The sequence below is a fragment of the Ylistrum balloti genome, unplaced genomic scaffold (genome assembly GCF_031769215.1).
Source record: "Ylistrum balloti isolate Yb309-2 unplaced genomic scaffold, AGI_CSIRO_Ybal_v1 Utg370028, whole genome shotgun sequence".
Taxonomy (NCBI): domain Eukaryota; kingdom Metazoa; phylum Mollusca; class Bivalvia; order Pectinida; family Pectinidae; genus Ylistrum; species Ylistrum balloti.
The window spans coordinates 91119-115958 of record NW_026782092.1 but is presented as its reverse complement, the minus strand read 5'-3'; the positions used below and the strand labels follow the sequence as shown (position 1 = coordinate 115958).

Sequence of the window (24840 nt, the reverse complement as noted above, 5' to 3'; positions counted from 1 at the left end):
TAATAAGGGGTTCCTTCAACAATCGATATTTTCGATTATACTTCTCTAAATCGTTGATGTTGTTCCATTTCGTGGTAAATATCAAATTGTTCAGGTACGTCGAGATGTCGTTCTAGATGTCACTCCTGAACAGTGTAGAGATCACAGAGTTGTCACATAATGCACAGAGTCATTTCCAGAAATCTCAGAAATTCAGGAGTTGAAAGTTATATATAAATACCTAAAAACTTTTCATAAACCCCGAGGCCTGACTCAGCTGACCATCAGTATTTATAGAACGAGCGATGTTGATGTATTTGCATAGGGTGTTCCAGAAATGCTGATACACTTTGCATATATGTAAACTATATTCTGTTCCAATATTTTAAGCAATGGGTGCACAGACACACAGAAAACAAGAGGTCCGATGGGCCTGCAACGCTCACCTGGTATCTGTAAACCAGCCAAAATCATGGGTCTATGCCTTTTAGTTCATAAGAAGAAGCCATTTTGATGTATTTAAAAAAAAAAGATATATATATATATATCCCTGTGACCTTGAACAAAGGTTAAGGTCATCTGTTTTTCCCAATTTTGTTGGGCTTCATCCTTGGAACGTACCAGCCAAATATCATGCCTCTAGGCCTTATAGATCATGAGAAGAAATCTTTAAAGGTTTTAACAAATCTGACCCTTATGGCCTGGAATATAAGTCAAGGTTATTTCTTTTTACAAACTTTGCCGGGCTTCAGCAAAGGAACATCCTAGCCAAATATCATGCCTCTACGCCTTTTAGTTCATGAGAAGAAGTCATTTAAAGGTTTTAAAAAAATTGACTCCTGTGACCTTGAATATAAGCAAAAGTTATTTCTTTTTGCAAACTTTGTCAAAGCTTCCTCCAAAGAACATACTGGTACACGCCATATAATCAAAACATTTGGTCCATTGGTTATTGAAAAGAAGTTACTTAAAGGAAACAAATGACGTCAGATAATGGATGGACCATGGACAGACAAGAGATGCGGAGCCAAGGCACAAGCTCACTTGGCCCTTTTGGCGAGGTGAGCTAAAGATTGATTACCGTTTATTTCCATCTTAAATTACAGGCATGTAACACCAAAAGTGAGAAAATGTTTGTCCAATGCAGCTGAAACTGAAGGAGATAATTATGTCTGCAAGTAAATTATAAAACAAAACTGAACTACATACATTAGTTTATTCCAATTCAAAGCCATTAAAATCAGTACAACAGACAAACTGACCATTACACATTCCTTTAACCTGATCTCTGATATCACAAAACACATCAAAATTCTATATCTGTTCAATCTGTACAATGATCACATGTAATTCAATTTTTTTCATCAAGTTCTCATACCCACAAACATATATGTACTAACACATAATTTTAGAGTAAAAGTTTCTTTTACTTTTTAATGAAAGCATAAAATTGAGGATGAATTATATTCTAGTGTTTAACCTCTGTTTCAAAACATCATGAACATCAAAAACATTTTTGGGAAATTTACGCCTTGATACCTATACAATTGTAACAGGACAAATTCTGGTGATAGAGAGATAGAAATTCTTGGCTTTTTTTTCCTAGCGAGCATCCATGGGTACATAGATGTTTAGATCTACACAGCTAAAGTCTAGAAACAGGAAGATTAAACCCTGTGGAAATATAGTAAGTTTCTTAATAAACCCTATTACAACTCAAACCACTGCTACAAATTCTTTCTGTGTTCAAATCTCTCATATGTTAAGAGTTAAATACAGAAAAAAGTCTCTCACCACCTGTCCCTTCCCCTTTACATCAATTTCCTATATATATGATTACTGCATCCAAAAATAAACAGTATCTTTATTACTGAAACAGTTACATATGCTTATTTTGTCATGTTGTGTCATGTCATGTCATATATCATAATTCTATCATATATGTAATTTTTGTCTTATTTCAAAATGTTGATCTCTGAGTATAAGTTTGTTATAAAACATTTATTTAGTTACCATATTTTAAAGGACTATATTATCTTTCTGAAAGTGTCTATTTTAATTCTAAAGGCTTTCTTACTGATTAAATGTCTTTCTTAACCCAGAAACCTGAAATCGAAACAGCTATGCTTCATGAAAAAGATGAGATTTTAAGCTATTGTGTCCTAGAAGGAGAAATCAGCTGTATGATGCAATTAAATTCATCATTTGGGCTACTGTATCTTATTTGAAATTAGTACTAATTGGATGTCTTTTGTCAATTTTTGTAACCAACACACGTCTCTTTTCTGTCTGAGATATAAAATAATGTCTCCAAGTCAACATCTGTTATAGAAACATTTTGTAGCAATTATAAAGTTAAGGATTAATATAACACACAAACATAATCCTGACTTATGTTGTATTATCTTCATAAAAAATAAACAATCTTTGATATTTATCAAGACATCAGGAAGCAAAATAGAAGGTTGCCTAGTATATCTCAACTAATTTCTCTTTTTTTCCCCCGCACAAACAAACAATTTCACTTGACTAGAAAACATTATTCTAGTTTTCAAGGATAATTCAAGAACAAAATGGATGCTTTAAAGTGTATTCTGTGTAATTAGTAGAAAGGTACTCATTTGATAAATTTTAATTGTCAAAGGACTTAAGACTTAACAATGTTTTAGCTAGCAGAGAGAGAGAGAGGGAGAGAGGGAGAGGGGAGAGAGAGAGAGAGAGAGAGAGGGGGGAGAGAAGAGTGGGGGAGAGAGAGAGAGGGAGAAAGGGAGAGAGAAGAGAGAGAGAGAAGAGAGAGAGGGAGATCAAATGCAGACCACACCAAAAAAACTCAACCTTTTCTTATTAAGAATTTTTTTCAAGGAGTCAAAGTTTCAAGAAGAAGGAGTAAGATTTATATAAAATACACAAGCTGCCCCTGAAAGTATACATGATATTACTAAAGCCAGTACATGTCTATCTACATGGTGTCGGTGACCTGACTCTATGCACCATATTGAACTTATGCAGTGGTCAATTCTGTGCAGCAACTCTACAGTACATTATGACACATGAAAATTAACCAGGTCTGGTGGGTGATACAAGATGTTTTGGACGTTGGGAGTGGAATTACATGTTGTACAGTGAAGTTTAGATGTATTTATAAGTATATAAACAAAACCATGTGATAACTACGACAAACTTGAATGTTGGTACAATACGTACATTACAATGTATATACAAGTCTGCTGAACAATCATCATTATTAAAGTATATATAAATGACAAGTTATCCAAAACTTTCAGGCAAAATACAATCCCACATATTTTATTACCGTAAACAGATAAACATTGACACAGGAAATTAATGTGTAGGTACGCAAGAGCACTATATTCCTGTGTCTGTATTTATACACAAGATATTGTATCATGACAAACATACAATAATGATTTTATGTGTAAGACAACGAATGAAAATAAGCAAGGAAAAACAATATATCAAAGTTTAGCAATAAGCAGTTTATGTGCAAGCAAAGTTTGAATCAATTGTAGCACTATCATTTAACGTCCACTGATAAACAAAAGCAATTCTTGTAAAAGGAGTTGACTAGCTGTAACATAGGCTCTGTAGCTTAGATATTACAGACCCATGTTTTATAGAAATGTTTGACAACTATAGCGAAAGCCCTTATCACAGTTGAAATACAGTATTATCACACTAGTACAGGAGAATCCTGAAAAACAAAATTGTGTTTCAATACCACTCATTTGAAAATCCCATAACAGTCATACAACAACGATGGACTCTTTATAGTTTTCATTTGTAAAAACATTCTCATCAGGATAGGAAAGAACTATTTTCATATCCTTTACAACTGGAGCCAAGTGCTTTTGTTTAAATCCTTTTCAATACATTCTTTTTTTGTACATGCAACAAGGAAATCTTGCACCCATGCTCATGTATACCAACATTTTAGTCTGTTGAACCATTTACCCAAAAGTTAATTGTAATGAGATTTTGTTTAAGGAATTCAGCACTTAATTTTGGTCACAAGCTTAGATCCATAATTCTTAAAAACAAAACAAAGAAAGATTTATAATAATTTTCTTTTTCCAAATTTAGTATTTTTAAAATCAGCCATATCAGACATTATTAAGGTTATTAACATGTTCATGGTTATGAAATACAAATAAAACATTTTTTGAGTACTAAATCAATTCTTCAAAAAACTTGATCATGATTAAAATGCATAAGCTGCATTTCAACAAACTTCTCATTTATTCTTCCATGAACTGTATTGAATTATATGTTGGAGATGTCCTCACAATGCTGAGTTTAGAGGTGCAGTTTGATGATAAAAGCAATGAGGCATTTTCTTGCATCATCAACTATCCTGTTGTTTAAATATTGGTAATCTCTGTTGCTGTTCAACATTGCCCCAATAAGATATAACCTCACATTACCTGGTACATGTACCTTACATAAAAACATTTACCCTTTATGTATAATTATTAGCCTTTCAAAATTCACAATGACATCCCACAAAAAAAATTTCAAATACTTCATACAGAAATTCCCACAAAGAAACATGACAATCTATGAACTGTCAAAGCTAATTGTCTCAAAGTCAATGGTTTCGTGGTGAGATTTGGAGTTTTCAAAGTACTCGATTCAAGTGAGTTAGAACGTCATTTATAATTGGGTTGAGGTTGATGCAATACTTCAAGTTAACAAAGGTCTGCAAGTTATTTCAGTTTGAGATAACAGGGTTTGACTGTATGTAACATGTACTTTCTACATATGCATGCTTTTCTCTGTTAAAAGATTTAATGAGATGTAAATTGAAATATCTGTAAATGTTTAAAAATTGCTTTTATGAAATTTTTCTCTTTAGTAAAAACAGTTCAATACCTTTTAACTCCAAATGCGCATAAATCTTTACGAAAACATGTTCAAACAACACTGAAAAGCTTTTGACTTGGTTAGCATGATAATATGACTTTAGCTGTTGTCTGTCAAATGACATACATTTATTTTGTAAAATACTGAATTCATATGATATAAAACTTCAGCATTCCTTGTAAATTTGCTGAATATCTTCTTCTTAAAAAAAAAAAAAAGAAGTTATTTTCCAGGAACAGGTGATTGTATCCTGTATAACAATACTCACAACATTATATTATTAACATCAAGAAACAGCTCATGGGATGTAGATCTGATATGTATTTTGATTTTTTGAGGTTAAATACAGCAAAGCAGCTTACTGAAACCATTTGGACTCAAATTAAAACATTTACATGTGCCAATAAATCTTAGTATAGATTAGTGAAATCTTATCGGAACTAATATTTGGTACGAATCAAATCAAAATCCCTTATGGAGCTGTAGGGGACTGTACATCTGTATTGATGGGTACAATACCCCCTCATCACAAAAGGTATTTTCATCAAACATTTGGCAGTTGCAAAGGAAGAGTTTGAGAGACATGTACTGGGAGGCAAATAGACTGACACTGTTGCAGACCGATAGAGGAAATGATGGCAAACCTATTCATTCCTCCAATATTACCATCTGGGATTAACATTGGAGATAAACAACGATTTGTGTTTATCTTTCAATATTTGAAATACATTGTTAATTTAATATTAGTTTGTTTCAATATTCAACAATTAAGATTATAAAAATCAACATTTGAAATACATTGTAAATTTAACATTCAATTTAATTTGTTTTAATATATAAAAATTGAAATTATGAAAATTATTATTTGAAATGCACTCTAATTTTAACATCACGTTAATTTTCAACAACTGACATTTTGAATATAGATATTTGATATATAATGTGAATCTAACATTACAGTTTGTGTTAGTATTTACAAAGGAACATTTTGAATATTGAAGCAAATATGATAACTAATAATGAGAAAACAGGATATGTTTAAGACTGAGTACATTCTGGTTAAATTAATGAGTACATTCTGTTGAAATTCAATGCTGAACATCAGTATATCACAATAAAGATAAAAACAAATAAGGAAATTAAATGAACTATCTGATGTCACCTTGTGAGGCTCCCTAAACACAAAAAGTTCATGTTGGGATAATATTTTTTACAGGAAGAGTCACAAAGCATTTTGTAAAATCACTCAACAAGAAGACTGAAAACAAAACTTTGTTTCAATGAGACCAAAATAATCTTACACAGATCAATAATTTTTGGCCTGGATGTTTTCTAGTAGAGTTTGTTCAACTGTCAGGTGTGCTTTTTAAGGCTCCTAAGTATCCTGAGTTTCCATGACTACAATATTGTACCATACATGGAATGCATGTGAACATTTAAAATATCAACTGAGACAGAATAACAATGTCTTACAAACATGGGTGGTAAATTTTTTCTTCTATAATTAATAGCAAATGTTTTTGTATGGACCCTTTGGTAAAATATAAATGGCCCCAGTTCAATTCTGATCCTAACAATATCAGCAGCCACTGGCCATCCCCTGTGGTAAAATCATAGCGGTAACTTACATCCAGATTCACTACAGACACATTTACAAAACATCACAAAAATAGCACATACTGAGTATAAACTTAGATCTTGATTTGACTTGTAACAAGTCATTGCACAATTTCTATCGTTTCTTTGATTTTCTTTTATCAAATTTCATTTAATTAAATTTTAGAATAAAAAAATTTTTTTTGAACAATCTCTGTGAAAATCTTATTATAACTTGACTGGAAACTTTTCGTAGATAAGCTGCATTAGTGTTCTGTTTTAAACAAAATGATCTTTGCAAAATAAAGATGTTTATATTAACAGGCTTACAGCCATTATGCAAACACTACTGTATTAAGTATTGAGATGCCACTTGCTATAAATCTATAAAAGCAGCATTATCTTTGACCACTCTTTGTCTGTAGAGTCACATGACTAAAATTTAAAGTTTTGATTCTAAATGAATTTTCACGTTACAGCAACTTAAGATGTTGATAACATCCATTTGTCCATAAACTTTGATATTGATACGTTGTTAATGCTTCATGTATCGCCGTCATAACACTTTCTCATACGGCTGGAGTACCACAATCTGTAACAAGACAGAATCAAATCATACAATCTGTAACTAGACAGAATTAGATAACACAATCATCATAACACTTTCTCATATGGCTGGAGTACCACAATCTGTAACTAGACAAAATTAGATAACACAATCGTCATAACACTTTCTCATACGGCTGGAGTACCACAATCTGTAACTAGACAGAATTAGATAACACAATCGTCATAACAAGGGACATGAACTGAAATTTCCTTAAAATTGAACAATGCCACAATGGAAATAATTCTGATAACAGTAAGATATTTTTTAACAAAGTGATCATATTGGCCAGGACATTTCCAGATCAGGAGATTACAGATAGATTACTGAAATATCAATCTAGCATATGATAATCTTAATTAGTTACAATCTTATACAAAAATGGAAGGGTTTTTCTGGCCTACCTTATCTTTGAGCTGCTGGCACTGTTGGAGGGCAAGAGTAAACAACATCACTGCTTCATTTAGCCACTGTATAGTACATTCAACCTGAAATATTTCATTTTACCATTGCAGAAGTCAGAAATGTTAGAAAGTTCCCTGACAAAAATACCATTACAGAGGTCAGTAATGTTAGAACGTTCCCTGACAAAAATACCATTACAGAGGTCAGTAATGTTAGAACGTTCCCTGACAAAAATACCATTACAGAGGTACGAAATGTTAGAACGTTCCCTGACAAAAATACCATTACAGAGGTCAGTAATGTTAGAAGGTCAGTAATGTTCCCTGACAAAAATACCATTACAGAGGTCAGAAATGTTAGAACGTTCCCTGACAAAAATACCATTACAGAGGTCAGTAATGTTAGAACGTTCCCTGACAAAAATACCATTACAGAGGTCAGTAATGTTAGAACGTTCCCTGACAAAAATACCATCACAGAGGTCAGAAATGTTAGAATGTTCCCTGACAAAAATACCATTACAGAGGTCAGTAATGTTAGAACGTTCCCTGACAAAAATACCATTACAGAGGTCAGTAATGTTAGAACGTTCCCTGACAAAAATACCATTACAGAGGTCAGTAATGTTAGAACGTTCCCTGACAAAAATACCATTACAGAGGTACGAAATGTTAGAACGTTCCCTGACAAAAATACCATTACAGAGGTCAGTAATGTTAGAACGTTCCCTGACAAAAATACCATTACAGAGGTCAGTAATGTTAGAACGTTCCCTGACAAAAATACCATTACAGAGGTCAGTAATGTTAGAACGTTCCCTACCATTACAGACAAAAATACCATTACAGAGGTCAGTAATGTTAGAACGTTCCCTGACAAAAATACCATTACAGAGGTCAGTAAAAATGTTAATGTTAACGTTCCCTGACAAAAATACCATTACAGAGGTCAGTAATGTTAGAACGTTCCCTGACAAAAATACCATTACAGAGGTCAGTAATGTTAGAACGTTCCCTGACAAAAATACCATTACAGAGGTCAGTAATGTTAGAACGTTCCCTGACAAAAATACCATTACAGAGGTCAGTAATGTTAGAACGTTCCCTGACAAAAATACCATTACAGAGGTCAGTAATGTTAGAACGTTCCCTGACAAAAATACCATTACAGAGGTCAGAAATGTTAGAACGTTCCCTGACAAAAATACCATTACAGAGGTCAGTAATGTTAGAACGTTCCCTGACAAAAATACCATTACAGAGGTCAGTAATGTTAGACAAAAAAAACTATCACAATGAACTTGACATCAATGATAACAACCCAGACAGAGAAATAACTGCTTTTTTCTCCCACACTTTCAATACTCAATGTACTTTTCCAAACTCAATACATTGGAAGTTGTTGTCAAGAAATACATCACACCACCATAAAATATCCGTAGAATATTTGGTCCTATTGTTCACTTGGTTAGGCCACATAAAGTGATGATGTGACTTTATTTGATTTGTCTTTCCCCAATAAAGGTATTTATTTTGACCTAGCAAACATGGATATGCACCTGTGAAGTGTGGGAGTTAGTTTTACCTTAATACATTAAATAAGAGGACAATTTCTATGTGAACTATCTACCTGTCAGAACTTTTCCCTCATACCTTCAAGTTCAAAGAATATGGTAAACTTTCAGTGAATTTGAAGAGGCGGGTCCTTGGAACATGTGATTTTTTCAATGAAAACAAGAATTTTCTGTCTAGTGATAGTTAAAACCCTTCAAATGGTTTGAACATGTTGCAAGAGTGCTTGTCTTTACTAAATATAAAGACATTGGCTTCATAATAATCACTCCATATGGTCACTATTCAGATTGATGTTAAACACTGTGGAATGCAGGCTGTAAATGACCATCGGAAGCCATTGATAGCGTTACATTATACACATACATGTCACTTAGCAATGATGTAGTGTGATTTCTTTTGCATCTTGCCGTAACATTTCGCACTTGCCAGCTGACACAAGTAAGGCCCCAATTCTGTATTACAAACTAAGTGATTGGCAAATATATACAGACCATGGGAAATTGACATGTGTTTTGTCTAAGAACTGTCATCTAAGTCTCAATCCACACTCCACATACTTTCTGATATGTCGACGCTAATTTCCGTCAAAACACAAGCAGAAATGTGCTTATTATGAGCAGGTTTCTTGTCACAGTACCCAAAGTTATGAAGATCAAAATGAAACCTGTGATTTCTTGACATGTATTGCAGTACAGGAAGTGTTTCAAAAAATAACAAGAGGCCCATGGGCCTTAACGGTCATCTGACAAAAAGCAAGCCAAACCTAGAAAGTGGGTTGAGGTCATTCATTTGAACAAACTTGGTAGCCTCTCCTCCAAGCATCTTACAGGCCCAATATCAGCAATCATGGACTTTTGCTTGGAGAAGAAGTCGTTTGTATATTTTAACATATTTGACCCCTGTGACCTTGAAAGTGGGTTGAGGTCATTCATTTGAATAAACTTGGTAGCCTTTCCTCCCAGCATGCTACAGACCCAATATCGGCACTCATAGACTTTTGCTTATTGAGATGAAGTCCTTTGTATATTTTAACATATTTGACCCCTGTGACCTTGAAAGTGGGCCAAGGTCATTCATTTGAACAAACTTTGTAGGGCTCCATGCCAGCATGCTATGGGCCAAGTATTAGCCCCCTAGGCCTTCTAGTATTTGAGAAGAAGTTATTTAAAGATTTTGACATATTTGACCCCTGTGACCTTGAAAGTTGTTCAAGGTCATTCATTTAAACAAACTTGATAGCCCTTCATCCCAGCATGCCACAGGCACAATATCAGCAATCTGAGCCTTTTGGTTATTGAGAAGAAGTTGTTTAAAGATTTTAACATATTTGACCCCTGTGACCTTTAAAGTGGGTCAAGGTCATTCATTTGAACAAACTTGGTAGTCCTTCATCCCAGCATGTCACAGGCCCAATATCTACACTCTGAGCCTTTTGGTTAATGAGAAGAAGTTGTTTAAAGATTTTAACATATTTGACCCCTGTGACCTTGAAAGTGGGTTGAGGTCATTCATTTGAATAAACTTGGTAGCCTTTCCTCCCAGCATGCTACAGACCCAATATCGGCACTCATAGACTTTTGCTTATTGAGATGAAGTCCTTTGTATATTTTAACATATTTGACCCCTGTGACCTTGAAAGTGGGCCAAGGTCATTCATTTGAACAAACTTTGTAGGGCTCCATGCCAGCATGCTATGGGCCAAGTATTAGCCCCCTAGGCCTTCTAGTATTTGAGAAGAAGTTATTTAAAGATTTTGACATATTTGACCCCTGTGACCTTGAAAGTTGTTCAAGGTCATTCATTTAAACAAACTTGATAGCCCTTCATCCCAGCATGCCACAGGCACAATATCAGCAATCTGAGCCTTTTGGTTATTGAGAAGAAGTTGTTTAAAGATTTTAACATATTTGACCCCTGTGACCTTTAAAGTGGGTCAAGGTCATTCATTTGAACAAACTTGGTTGTCCTTCATCCCAGCATGTCACAGGCCCAATATCTACACTCTGAGCCTTTTGGTTAATGAGAAGAAGTTGTTTAAAGATTTTAACATATTTGACCCCTGTGACCTTTAAAGTGGGTCAAGGTCATTCATTTGAACAAACTTGGTAGAGCTCCATGCCAGTATCCTCTGTGCCAAGTATTAGCCCCCTAGACCTTCTAGTATTTGAGAAGAAGTCGTTTGAATGAAAAGTTTACGGACGGCACACGGCGCACGGCGCACGGCGGATGACGACGGACGAAGCATGATGACTATAGGTCATCGGACCCTTCGGGTCAGATGACCTAAAAATGCCATTTCCGACCGTTAGTTTGCTGCCCTGCTGGAGTACTTTTAGATACTTCTTCCTAATTTTGGGCAATGTCAACTCCAGTCTATTTCACAAGCATAATTGCATATAATTCCAACAGGCTCAACAATATTTAATTAATTATGTTTACCATATTTCATTTCCATAACTAACTGCAGTCATCTTTTTGGACAGTGAAGGAAATATATAAGTATACATTTGAATGAAACTATGTCCATCGTAATACTGCACTTTATGTTCTATCACATCCAAAGGGGTTTGCAGAAGCAACTTAAATTTGAAAGAATTCATTCTGAATTTCAATTACAGAGAATAATTTGTATTACTATGTCCATTATAAAAGGATCTGATTTAAATCTGTAAAGATCAAATGCCAAAAATGTTCATTTACTGGATAAACTGTGTTATAATTCTTACTAATGTACTACTTTACACAGAGTTAGAAGACCTTACAGAGAGATGTACACTTAATGTCTGTAACATGTCTCACCTGATTCCTGGAGGTGATGTCCACTCTCTGCTGACCATTCAGATGAAGATGATATAAAGCCAGGACCAATTTAGAGGAATGTACATAGAAACTAAGCGCTACATCATTTGGCACATGAGGGTACAACATTTGCTGAAAAAAAAAAGAAAATAAAAAAAAAATTAAGTCCAGCACTTCTGCTTGTCATATTTCGAATAAGAAAAAATAAATAAATAAATAACTAGATAAGATAAAAAAAAAAAAACAAAAAACTTAAAACTCATTAGATTTTAACTTAAGTTAAGACGGAAGTAGTATTACGTTTTTTTATTCAAGACATATTGCCTGAAACATCTACATTCTCCTTCAACATTTAAGGAACCAAATGCTGGTTATGACATGTCATGGATTTTAACAAAGATTAACCCCTTTTGATGTAATCCTTAAAATGTTTGTCACTTACCATATTTACATTATTTACAAGCTCATCAAGAGATTTTCGTTTGGGAAATGCTAAGCAGGATCGGCCCTGAGACAAATTCTTCATCACCTCATCAAGGATCTGCAAAAATAAAGATGGTCGTAAGAAATTTTAGTATGACAGAATTTGCTTCTTGCCCTGTAAAAAATAAATTATATATAGATATTGTTTGTACCTATGAGAACAAAAAAAGTAGTCTACTAAAAAATGTCTGTTTAATTTCTAGATCATCACAAATAACCAGGATTGATGATAAAACATATGAAAACAGAAGCTTACCAGTATCACCTCCTTGGCTGTTTTATATGTGTGGTCCTTTTCCTGGCCCTCAACCCGAAGTCTCGCAGTGTACAGGAAATTACTGGCATCCTGGATCTGAAAAACAAGAATATTCACAGTAGCTGAGATATCATTATCATAGCCATAGCAACATTAAAGATGCTCTGCACTGACATAAACAATCCTGACGAACCAGCTTCCAACGTCACTGACTAAAAAAATGGCTGCTGTAATAAGTCTCACCTGTTGTAGTTTCCAGACCCTCTCCTGTCCAAACCCTGTTCGGAACTGACTGTGGTCTTTTCCATGCTTGTGCTTGAAGGTTATATCCTATGAACAAGAATTTATTCGTTATCGGTCTGTTGTTGATTAAAACATTTTGTATTTCCTTGATTTCATAGGCAATTCTTAAAATATTTGTATTTTTGTAGAGAGTAATATTTTTCAATTGATCATTTTATGTCTGTCACTGCCTTTTTTGGTTGATAAATGTCTTGAATTGATTCTTCTATCTTCAGGAAAGTGTTCGACAGCTCTTCTGTTGTTTTAAAACTGCTTATATACAAACAGCATATGGCTTGTAAGTGGTATGATAAAACTTATTTCAGAAAACACTAGCTATAAAAAGAGCCTTTTCATCAAAATATCATAGAAAAATCTACCATGTTGTATTTATCTCATTTAAAACTTCATTTAGACAAATAGATTGTTTTCTGTTGCTTAAAAACTTTAAAAATTTCTCATAGACAGTTGATTAAGTCTTTCTGATGAACTTATACAGGAATTTGTCAAGAAATAATCTATCTGGTGCCAGAAGATCTCCAGTATCATACACCTTTATTATCATATATGAATATTTCTTCATACATCTAGTGGGTTCTTCAGTACACAATTTCAAAAACATGCAAATAATTGCAATTTTACAGAGACACAGGAGATATTTAAATTGAGATTCTAGGTATCAGTTCATTTCATTTAAAACAAGATGAGAATTTGAGATGGATTTTTGAAGCCAACATTGAGAAGTGGTATTACATACTTACTGCGTCACATATACTGTCCCCTAGCAGTGTTATAACACATTTTACATGGTTGATACCTCCACTGAAATGCAAAAAGTAAAATTTAACCTGTAACTATCACCATACATTTACATCTATAGCAATGCTAGAAGGATGAAATAGCTGTATGATGAACTTTAACTCATTCTTTGGTTCTGGTGTATCTATCTCAAATTATTGAAAGATGCTACTCCTTTGTGTGTCTTGTACAATCTTATTAAAGGGTTATTCTTCAAAGTTTTTCAAGAGATGCTTTGAAAGAAAACTGTACAAAATCATCTACTTATTGTCTTATGGAAGTTGTTCACCTAAATTTACCATCCAAATAAACATATGATATTTAATTTGCAGAAATTCTTTATTGACCTAGCTAGATCGATTTTTCAAACGTCCAGGAAACCCTGATTGAGTCATAACAAGTTTGTGGTGTTATAAGCCCAACAGAATGAAATATTTAAATAAATTATAAAATCAACAGAAATTAAGCCTAATGAAATCATAAAATTGTAATCCAAGCAGAAATTCAAGTGAACAACAAACACAGGTGACTGTGTATTTACCTAATACTCTGCTAAATAATCTATAACCCAGAGATCTTTCAGTTCTGGTTTTCCTAGTGCTATATTCAAATGATTTAGCTATGTGTATTCCAAACATTTTAGTCTGTCCAAACTGACCACAAGAGAGATATTTTGACGCTAACTATAGTTTTAAGGTCGATAGAATGAGTTCTTAAAAGGTAGAGAACAGCCAGAAATTTCGCAACTTGGGCAGAATATCGCTTTAAAAGAGTCAATAATAGGCAATTAACATGGTTATTTCCACAGGAGATTAATTTCATCACTTCACTATTGTATATGTTGGGGCTATTTTTGAGACAAATTTATAGTGGCATATTTAATGTATATTTCTAAAATATATTAATAAGAGTGATTTCCCTTGATTGCCAATTGTTCTGATTTCTGACCCTGTGCCCTTGTCTCAGTGCCTCATGTGTGATTTAACTTAATTGTGAGAACAAATCATGGGATTTGTTTTGAGTATTATGTAGATGATATTTCAATGCTTGTGTTGTTTTCAATCTACAACTAGTTACTTTAGCATTGGTACAATCAACTCATATTAGCCGTAAACTCCAAAGCAGCTCAAGTCATATTGACCAATTATCATTTCTAACCCACAATCAATGTCTGACATGAAAGTTTTAACTGAAAATACATTGTCAGTTTCTGTTTAATCAACATGTGCTAAATTACACAGGTAATTAACCTGCATTAGTTTTCCGATTCAGAGCCAAATATGATCTCACAAGGTCTGATTTTTATAATAAATATACTGATATAAAATCGGATGTTATGTAATATTAATTACACAAAAATTGAATTTCTATATCTGTAATCAATAATGATGTACATGAACTTTATACTGTTACATAAATGTTAAAAAACTATAATATGAGTGGGTGAAATTTGCATGGCCATATCTATGATATATATTTAGGGTACATTTTCCTCACTCATAAATTTCCATGTTAAGCTATCAATAACATAACCACTGAACAATCAAATCACATTATTCAAAATAAACTGGTAGTTATATTATGAATTATAGTCATGAAATTATATATAAATCCAAAGATATCATTGTCAATCTATTTAAAGAATACAAATACTGATTCAGGCAATTAGACAAACATGTTTTTATCTCATTGCATTTGAAGTTTCTCAAATTTTATAATGGATTTGATTGAAGAAATACCCTATGTCATCAACATGCTGTCCAGTATAAACATTTGTGTACTTAATCTGCTGAAACAAAATTATTGAAAATTCAAAATGGTAATACATATACAATATTATACTACATAATCTTAGCCTATGGCTATACAGGCAAGAGAGAGATACAAAATTTGACCATTTTTCATATTCATGAAACACAGAACACAGAAGACTTTGTCAATACTTACAAACTTGAAATCCTATTATCAAGCATGCTACTACACAAATACCATGACCAAGGACTTAATACTTGTTAATGAAAGAATTTTAAAATCTCAACACCTTGGACTCAAAAGACTATGAAAATCAAGAATTTGGATAAATTTGGTAGCCCTTCATCCAGTTACGCTACAGATTCAATATCAGCACTCTGGACCTTTTGGTTATTTAGAAGTTGTTGAACGATTTCAACTCATTTAACCCTTGCCACCTTGAAGAAGGTCAAAGTCATTCATATGAACAAACTGGGTAGCCCTTCATTTCAGCATGCTACAGGTTCAATATTAGCATATTGGGCATATTGCTTAATGAGAATTTGTTGGAATGGAATGTTTACACATGACACATTATGATAGAAGATACATGATAGCCAAAGACCATCCTGACTCTTCCAGTCAGAAGACCTAAAACTACAGCCACTTCCTCCTTTATATACCAAGAACCTTGTAAAATACTATTATAACTTACTTTGGACTTGACATAAGGATCCTTTGGGAATGAACCAGGCTGTTATCTCCTGTAAGAAAGTAAAAGTATTTCATATTAGGTTAATAAGAACACTTGACAACATCAATACAAGTAAAAATGCATACAAAACAATTTCAAAACATGTTAACATTAACAGACAACAACATGTTAACATTAAAAGACAACTTTACAGCAGGTTAACATTAACAGACAACATCAAAACATGTTAACACTAACAGACAACTTAACAACATGTTAACATTACCAGACAACATCACAACATGTTAACACTAACAGACAACTTAACAACATGTTAACATTAACAGACAACAGCAGGTCAACATACAACTTAACAACATGTTAACATTAAAAGACAACAGCAGGTTAACAGACACCTTTACAGCATGTTAACATTAACAGACAACATCAGAACATGTTAACATTAACAGACAACATCACAACATGTTAACATTAACAGACAACATCACAACATGTTAACATTAACAGACAACAGCAGGTTAACAGACAACATCACAACATGTTAACATTAACAGACAACATCACAGCATGTTAACATTAACAGACAACTTTACAACATGTTAACATTAACAGACAACTTTACAGCATGTTAACATTAACAGACAACAGCAGGTTAACAGACAACTTTACAGCAGGTTAACATTAACAGACAACTTTACAGCAGGTTAATAAGTACATTTGACAACCTCAAAACAGGTGAATAAGCATACAAAACAATTTCACAACATGTTAACATTAACAGACAACTTAACAGCAGGTTAATAAGTACATTTGACAACCTCAAAACAGCATACAAAACAATTTCACAACATGTTAACATTAACAGACAACATCACAACATGTTAACATTAACAGACAACTTAACAACATGTTAACATTAACAGACAACATCACAACATGTTAACATTAACAGACAAATTTACAGCATGTTAACATTAACAGACAACATCACAACATGTTAACATTAACTGACAACTTAACAACATGTTAACATTAACAGACATCACAACATGTTAACATTAACAGCAAGTTAATAAGCACACTATACAACATCAAATTAAGTTGATGTTTACCAGACAACAATCCCCAAACAGGTTTATAAGTATGCCAAACCTCACAACTGGTAGCTAAGTATGTCAGTACCTCACACCTGATTAATACCGGTAAGTATACTATTATAATCACAATTTAAATTAATGGACACCAGTCAACACTCTCTCAACAGGTCAATAAGTACACCAGACAACACTCTCTCAACAGGTCAATAAGTACACCAAACAACAATCTCTCAACAGCTATAAGTCCACCAGACAACAATCTCTCAACAGGTCAATAAGTACACCAGACAACAATCTCTCAACAGGTCAATAAGTACACCAGACAACAATATCTCAACAGGTCAATAAGTACACCAGACAACAATCTCTCAACAGGTCAAAAAGTACACCAGACCACAATCTCTCAACAGGTCAATTAGTACACCAGACAACAATCTCTCAACAGGTCAATAAGTACAACAGACATCAATCAACAGGTCAATATGTACACCAGACAACAATCTCTCAACAGGTTAATAAGTACGCCAAACAACAATCTCTCAACAGATCAATAAGTACAACAGACATCAATCAACAGGTCAATAAGTAAACCAGACAACAACCTCACAACAGATCAATAAGTACACAAAACAACAATCTCTCAACAGGTCAATAAGTACACCAGACAACAATCTCTCAACAGGTCAATAAGTACACAAGACAACAATCTCTCAACATGTCAATAAGTACACCAAACAACAATCTCTCAACAGGTTAATAAGTACACCAAACAACAATCTCTCAAAAGGTCAATAAGTACACAATACAACAATCTCTCAACATGTCAATAAGTACACCAAACAACAATCTCTCAACAGGTCAAAAAGTACACTAAACAACACTCTCTCAACAGGTTAATAAGTACACCAGACAACAATCTCTCAACAGGTTAATAAGTACACCAAACAACAATCTCTCAAAAGGTCAATAAGTACACCAAACAACAATCTCTCAACAGGTTAATAAGTACACCAAACAACAATCTCTCAAAAGGTCAATAAGTACACCAAACAACAATCTCTCAAAAGGTCAATAAGTACACAACACAACAATCTCTCAAAAGGTCAATAAGTACACAATACAACAATCTCTCAACATGTCAATAAGTACACCAGACAACAATCTCTCAACAGGTCAAAAAGTACACTAAACAACACTCTCTCAACAGGTTAATAAGTACACTAGACAACACTCTCTCAACAGGTCAATAAGTCCACCAGACAAAAATCAACAGGTCAATAAGTCCACCAGACATCAATCAACAGGTCAATATGTACACCAGGTCAATAAGTACACCAGACATCAATCAACAGGTTAATAAGTCAATCAGATATCTTCACAATCTTCACGAACACATTTGTATAATAAAAACTTGATACAGGTCAATCAATAAATAAATGTAATTGTTACAACAGCTTGGACACATTTCAGGGTTCTTGCAATCACACATCATATGTATATAGTACTTTGTCCACTTATTCAATAAAACATATGTATGCAAATTCCTGTGTTAATCAACAGATGGCAATAATACTACCATGATTTTTTTTCTTAAGGTTGAACGAGTAAATCTAGGTATCATGAATGACTCAGTGGCTTAGCTTTTACATGATTAGAAATTTAATGTCATATATTCATTTCAGATGTATGAAATCAAAACAATATAAAGTTGATATAGTTGATTGTACTTAACAGTCTGAGGAGGGCTAGTTTGTGACGACACAAATCTCAATCCAGTGGTGCTGGAAACACCTAACCTGTCACTTTTGTTAAGGTTTTAGTGTAATATTTGCCTTCTCATTATGACCATATAAATCCATAACACTGTTCTGAAAGATGGCGTCATATTTATAGCTCACGACTGTCGCAAGAGGTCGTGAGTATTTCACTTAAAAGTTTTAATGAATTAGAAAGCTAGGATTGGTGGTAGTAACATGTACTTCCAGGGACTGTGACAAAAGGCTGAAACTATAACTGTGTTTTATTTAGCCTCAAAAGGAAATGAAAAACTGACAAATGTACCATGCAAGTTTAATGCATGTTCCATGAAGTTCTAAGACAATCAGATAAAATTACAGTGAATTAAATGTCTTTCACCACAGGGACTTGTAAATTTTCCCACCTCTGTGTTTAAATCATGGGTATAGGATCAAAAATTCCAATCTCATTGTCTGTATATCTTTCATAAATTATTTACAATAATGAAACAGAACACTGGGTTTGAGATTCAAGTGCAAATCTATACATGATCTACAGTTCTAAAAAGTGTCAATTAAAGTATCAATATCACAAACGCATTGGCTCCTAAGATATATAGCCTGTCTGTTTCCTGGTATACTGTCTGTGTTCTGGTATATAGATTGTCTGTTCTGTTATAGATTGTCTGTGTATATATAGACTGTCTGTTTCCTAGTATATAATTTGTCTTTCCCTGGTATATAGTCTGTGTGTTCCCTGGTATATAGTGTGTTACCCGATATATAGTCTATGTGTTCCCCAACATATAGCCTTTCTGTTTCCAGGTATGTAGTGTATCTGTTTCTTTGTATAAGGAGTGTCCTTTCTGGTGTACAGTCTGTTTGTTCCCAGGTATACAGTCTGTTTGTTCCTTTGTATATAGTGTGCCTGTTCCAAGGTATATAGTGTATTTGTTCTTAGATGTTTAGTCTGTCTTTCCTTGTCTATTCCTTCATAAATAGTCTGTTTGTTCCTTCATATACAGTCTGTTTGTTCCTTGGTATACAGTCTGTGTGTTACCTGGTATAAAGTCAATCTATATTTTGTTTATAGTGTGTCTAATTCAAGGTATATAGTCTGTCTTTCCCTGGTACATAGTTTGTGTTTTCAGGTATATATTCTATGTTTTCTGGTATATAGTCTGTGTTTTCCTTAGTATATAGTCTGTGTTTCCTGGTATATAGTCTGTGTTTTCTGGTATATAATCTGTGCTTTGTGGTATACACTCTGTATCTACTGATATACAGTTGGTGTTTCCTGGTATATAGTCCGTGTTTCCTGGTATATAGTCTGTGTGTTCCTTAGTATATCGTCTGTGTTTTCTGGTATATAGTCTCTGTTTCCTGGTATATAGTCTGTGTTTTCTGGTATACAGTCTCTGTTTCCTGGTATACAGTCTGTGTTTCCTAGGAATATAGTCTGTGTTTTCTGGTATATAGTCTGTGTTTTCTGGTATACAGTCGGTGTTTCCTGGTATATAGTCTGTGTTTCCTGGTATATAGTCTGTGTTGCCTGGTATATAGTCTGTGTGTTCCTTAGTATATAGTCTATGCCTTTCCTTGAATAGAGTGATGGTTGTTGGTTAAAAACATACTTTCAATGGTCTACTTTTGAAACCATGAAGAAAAACAAAATCTCAAGAAAGGAATTATCAGGAGAAAGTCATTCTGTAGGATTGTTCTCATTTATACAAAACATATCAGATTGTTTTACAACAGAAACATTTCTAACAAATAAATATGTGCACATAAACCATTGATGAAACAACATGAAAATAATGCCACCAATACACACACCAATGACAGATAAACCCACATAAAGCATACAATATAAAAAACCCAATAAACTGTACAGGGATTGGTAATCTTATTTATTTGTCAATTTCTAAAGTCTCACTCAATGAAAATGAAAAAAATGTTTTCAAGAATTACACTGAAAAAACTCATATTTAAGTTACATAGCTTGATCCTAAATCAAATATTGGCAATGAATTTAAATTTAAACTTTTTCGGCAATAACTTTGTGTAGAATCAGGATAAAGAAATTTTCTTGTTCTTTTTAAAATACAAGATAAATCTATTTGTAACATGTTTTTTATTTTACTAGAACTTTTTAATTTATTTTCCTCAGAACAGATATTTTATGTACAAAATGCTTTATAAGAGGAACAGATCCTGAATGTCAGTCTATATCTATAATTTATTATGCTAATACAATAAACAAATAATTTCACAAGGTACAATATGTAAAAAGGTTTTGGGAGCATATGTACTCATACCCTTAAGTGGCATGCAACCTGAATAGTATCAAGGATAAGAATATTTGTACAACTAAATGTGAGCGTGTACTTTTTTTTTATTAGAGGTGTTGATAGATAACAGAAATATCCTTGTTTTAATTCAAAGTATTTCCTTTTTAAAATAAGTAACCAGTGTCTGACCCTCTTGGAAAACATGTAAAATTTTGATTTCTTAGTAAACTGAATAAAAAAGAGAACAGAGCAAATCTAACAACCTTTTTTATTCTTAATAGAAATATTGAAGTTTTGTGTTTGTTTGGTTGTTTTGCTTGATCTATTTATTGTGAAAAAAACAGGGTCATTTAGAGGCATGGTCTCCTTTTAGTAGCTGGTGGATACCTCATTGAAAAACCTACAAGAGGTCCGTCGCATGTGATTACAGCAATTTGGTTAAGGTGTTTTGGCTAAGGACACAACCATGATGGTACAGACTGGTGTGTTTCTCTGCTAACACAATGGGAAGGGTGCAGTTTGTGTTTCTCATAAACTGAGAAAAGGACTAATATATTGATCTCGGATATCAGTGTTCAACTAACTAACTAGACCGGGTTTGGTAATTTGGAAGTTTGGAGATATAACAGTACATTCTACTTTGATATTGAGATTCTGGAATATAGCAAAGTACACGACAAATGAATTGTGAATATGAAAGAGGAATCAACTTGCATGGGGAGCATAAATACTGTATACATTTATCATGTGTAAAGTGTGAACATAGTCAGGTGGAGTCAGGTAACTGATGCAACTGAGGTAGAAAGGTCAAGGGAATATATTTTGCTGAAATTTGCCCTTTTTGTGTTAATCATGGCATCTCTCAATTGATTTCCTATTTTTCCATTACCCATTGATTGGGAATCTAGGGAAGATGTGAATGGAAATATGAAGGGTAGGGATTTAACAATGTGAAATAAAAACAAACTACCAATAAATGCCAGGCTAGCAAAGTACAGGCACAACAGGACAGGCAATATGCTAGAAATTAAATAAAAACTTATACCATCATCGTGTCGATTGAGAGTTACCTCCTCCTCATTCTCAAATGAAAAATCTGCATTAATTCATATAAAACTGAATTGTAATAATGCACTGATGGAAATAACAGAAATGATCCTGCTGTACATGATTACTATATATGACTGTACTAATAAAAGTAAATAACGAATGGTGTAACTTATCATTCAACACAATGGAAGTTACATATATATATATCGCTAGTTTCAAAAATTGAAATATATATAAATATAGTTTATGTTTTTGTGATTCAATTTCATGACCATAAATTGACTTTATAGATTCATGTATTAATGTGATGTTTAATGTTCATAACAGTAATTATCTTAGTACCATCAAGTAAAGTGTCACATATCAAAACTCTGTAACATAAAATCGATAATTACTATATATACTGTTATATACAAACATATGTGATCAAATGTTCAGGTACAGCCTTAAATAATACTTGTAAATGTATGCATACCCTGAAATCTCATTTTATCAGAAAAAATAAATGAAGTGTTTTCTTTTTGTGGGTTTTTTTCAGTAAAGGACTTTTTTCTTGTTTTTTTCTTCAAAGATATAAATCTTACCTGGACTTGCTTTAATCAAAAATCTTCGACAGCATTCCTGGACAAAAAAAAGAATTAAACATATTTGCTTAAATCTTAGAATTTTGGCATAAATCAATTGCTGGTAAGTGCTTTGTTTCCAAGACTTCATTATCAGTGAACTTTTTATATGTAATTTTTTCTGCTTTTAAATATACATAAAGCCATCAGCTGGTCATTTACATTCCACGTGATCCTCATCCACATAACTAATACAATAGTGAGTACACAACATAAAAATTTATATGTTTATGATCTCTAAAAAACAACAATATCATTCTCACTACAAGTGTCTCGTGAACTTCTTCCAGAACTTGATGCACCTGGTCTCTCAGCAGCCATTCCAGTTCTTTTCTCTGCAAAAAGCCGAGAGTAAAAAGTTTAGTTAAGTTTCACAAAACCACTGTCAATCTGACCATCGGATAAGTCCTTTGAACTCTCCTAACTGCGACTGTCAGTCTCGGTTTACTCTGCAAGTCCGTAAGATATGGAAGGGTATATAAATCACAAACAAATCAACATTTTAGTTATGAAAGTTTATTAAGTATACCAGATTTTGTTGAATGACCACTACCTTCACTGTCTGTGACAACAGATCTCACCCTGTAACCTACCCTAATGTTGGTGTACTGACGTCAGGACATAACTGGTACTGCTCATAACGATCAGTACCTGGTGGCAACCACTATCGGAGCCTGGGAGTGGAGAGGGTTTCCTCTCCTAATTGTTGGCCCGGTATTCGGCCAAGCAAGTCCCCATTTATCACTGTGCAGCCCTTTTTACACCCTAGTCCCCTGGTCTAATATGCAAACTGCATTCCTGCACTGCATATCCATTCAAATTAGCCAAATCTATGACATATGCACAGTGAGGTTAGAATGTCTTCTGGCAACTCACCAGGATCTAGTTGTTATGAAAGTAAAATGCCCCTGTAAACCCAGACAGCACTGATGACAGCAACTATGTGACACGAAGCAAACACTGAACATATTGCCCTACTGTACTGTTGATTACAAATAAAAGATGGTACCATTAAAGGGACCCAAAATGATAATAGTATAACACCTGATACAGATAAAACCAAAGATAGCCTAGCAACCGGTTTTCCTACAATACTGTATACAAGAATAGCTCTTTATCCATATATGTATCACTTAAAAGAATAACATCAGTTGCTATTTCTACTACTTTTAATTATGCAAATGATTAATTTGATTATTCTCAACAAATTTTATCATGTTTCAATACAAAATGCTAAAAGTTATTAAACTCTTACTATGAAGGGTTCAGACTATCTATCCATAATTTTGTTCCTAACTTGGTTAGGTACATATATAGATATTTTCTATATCAACCATGACCAAAACAAAAATAAAATCGTGGATAGACAGACAGAATTCTTCTGACAAGCAAGGACTAATCACTCTTTGGTCTTTGCCTCTTTCATGTTAAAATCCTCCAGATTAATACAGAGTAGTAAATCCAGTAATGCATGATAGTCCTTTACAGAATGTTATTTTTTGACGGATTTTTTTCACCATTCTTAAAATTTTGAATTAAATGGATGTACTGTTTAAAGATAATTCATCTCTTTTTTGTTTACATTTGCAACGAAAGAATATCTCAAAGGCAATTATCAGTTAAGCAAATTAAGACGACACGTCCTGTGAGAGACAATTATGTACACGTTGTTGAAATAACTTTCACTGATTGGCCTGTTGACTGTTCGTTGTAAGTTGTGTCATGATTTTAGAGACGATATACATTTTGTACCGATGTCCAAGGACACGCCCACATTTTTACATTAACAATAATTGCTGTGGTAAAACCACATTTCTGATTCAAGATTATTCACATTTATGCTGACGACTACCAACTTACCAACACTTCTACTTCTTCATCGCTGTCTTCCATCTCAAAATTTCATGTTTTCGTCTACACTTTTTTTTGTTATTTTC

At 33.5% G+C, this 24840-nt stretch overlaps 1 protein-coding gene across 1 annotated transcript; it reads right to left on the bottom strand.

The window, feature by feature from the left end:
- Positions 1-7178: 7178 nt before the first annotated feature.
- LOC132548848 (protein rogdi-like) lies at positions 7179-24796 on the bottom strand. Its single transcript, XM_060212743.1, has 12 exons — positions 24764-24796; positions 23167-23238; positions 22865-22901; positions 22276-22326; positions 16107-16155; positions 13624-13684; positions 12824-12910; positions 12581-12676; positions 12284-12382; positions 11842-11973; positions 7468-7551; positions 7179-7214 (listed from the first exon to the last, which is right to left on the bottom strand). Exons 1-12 carry the CDS (start codon positions 24794-24796, stop codon positions 7179-7181), a joined length of 837 nt encoding a protein of 278 aa, XP_060068726.1.
- Between the last annotated feature and the right edge of the window lie 44 nt (positions 24797-24840).

Coding starts and splice junctions, on each gene's coding strand:
- LOC132548848 (XM_060212743.1), bottom strand. CDS start 24,796: ATGGAAGACAGCGATGAAGAAGTAGAAGTGTTG. Junction 12,911..13,623: donor GGGACAGTATATGTGACGCA/GTAAGTATGTAA, acceptor TCTTGTTCATAG/GATATAACCTTCAAGCACAA. Junction 12,383..12,580: donor CAGCCAAGGAGGTGATACTG/GTAAGCTTCTGT, acceptor TTATTTTTGCAG/ATCCTTGATGAGGTGATGAA.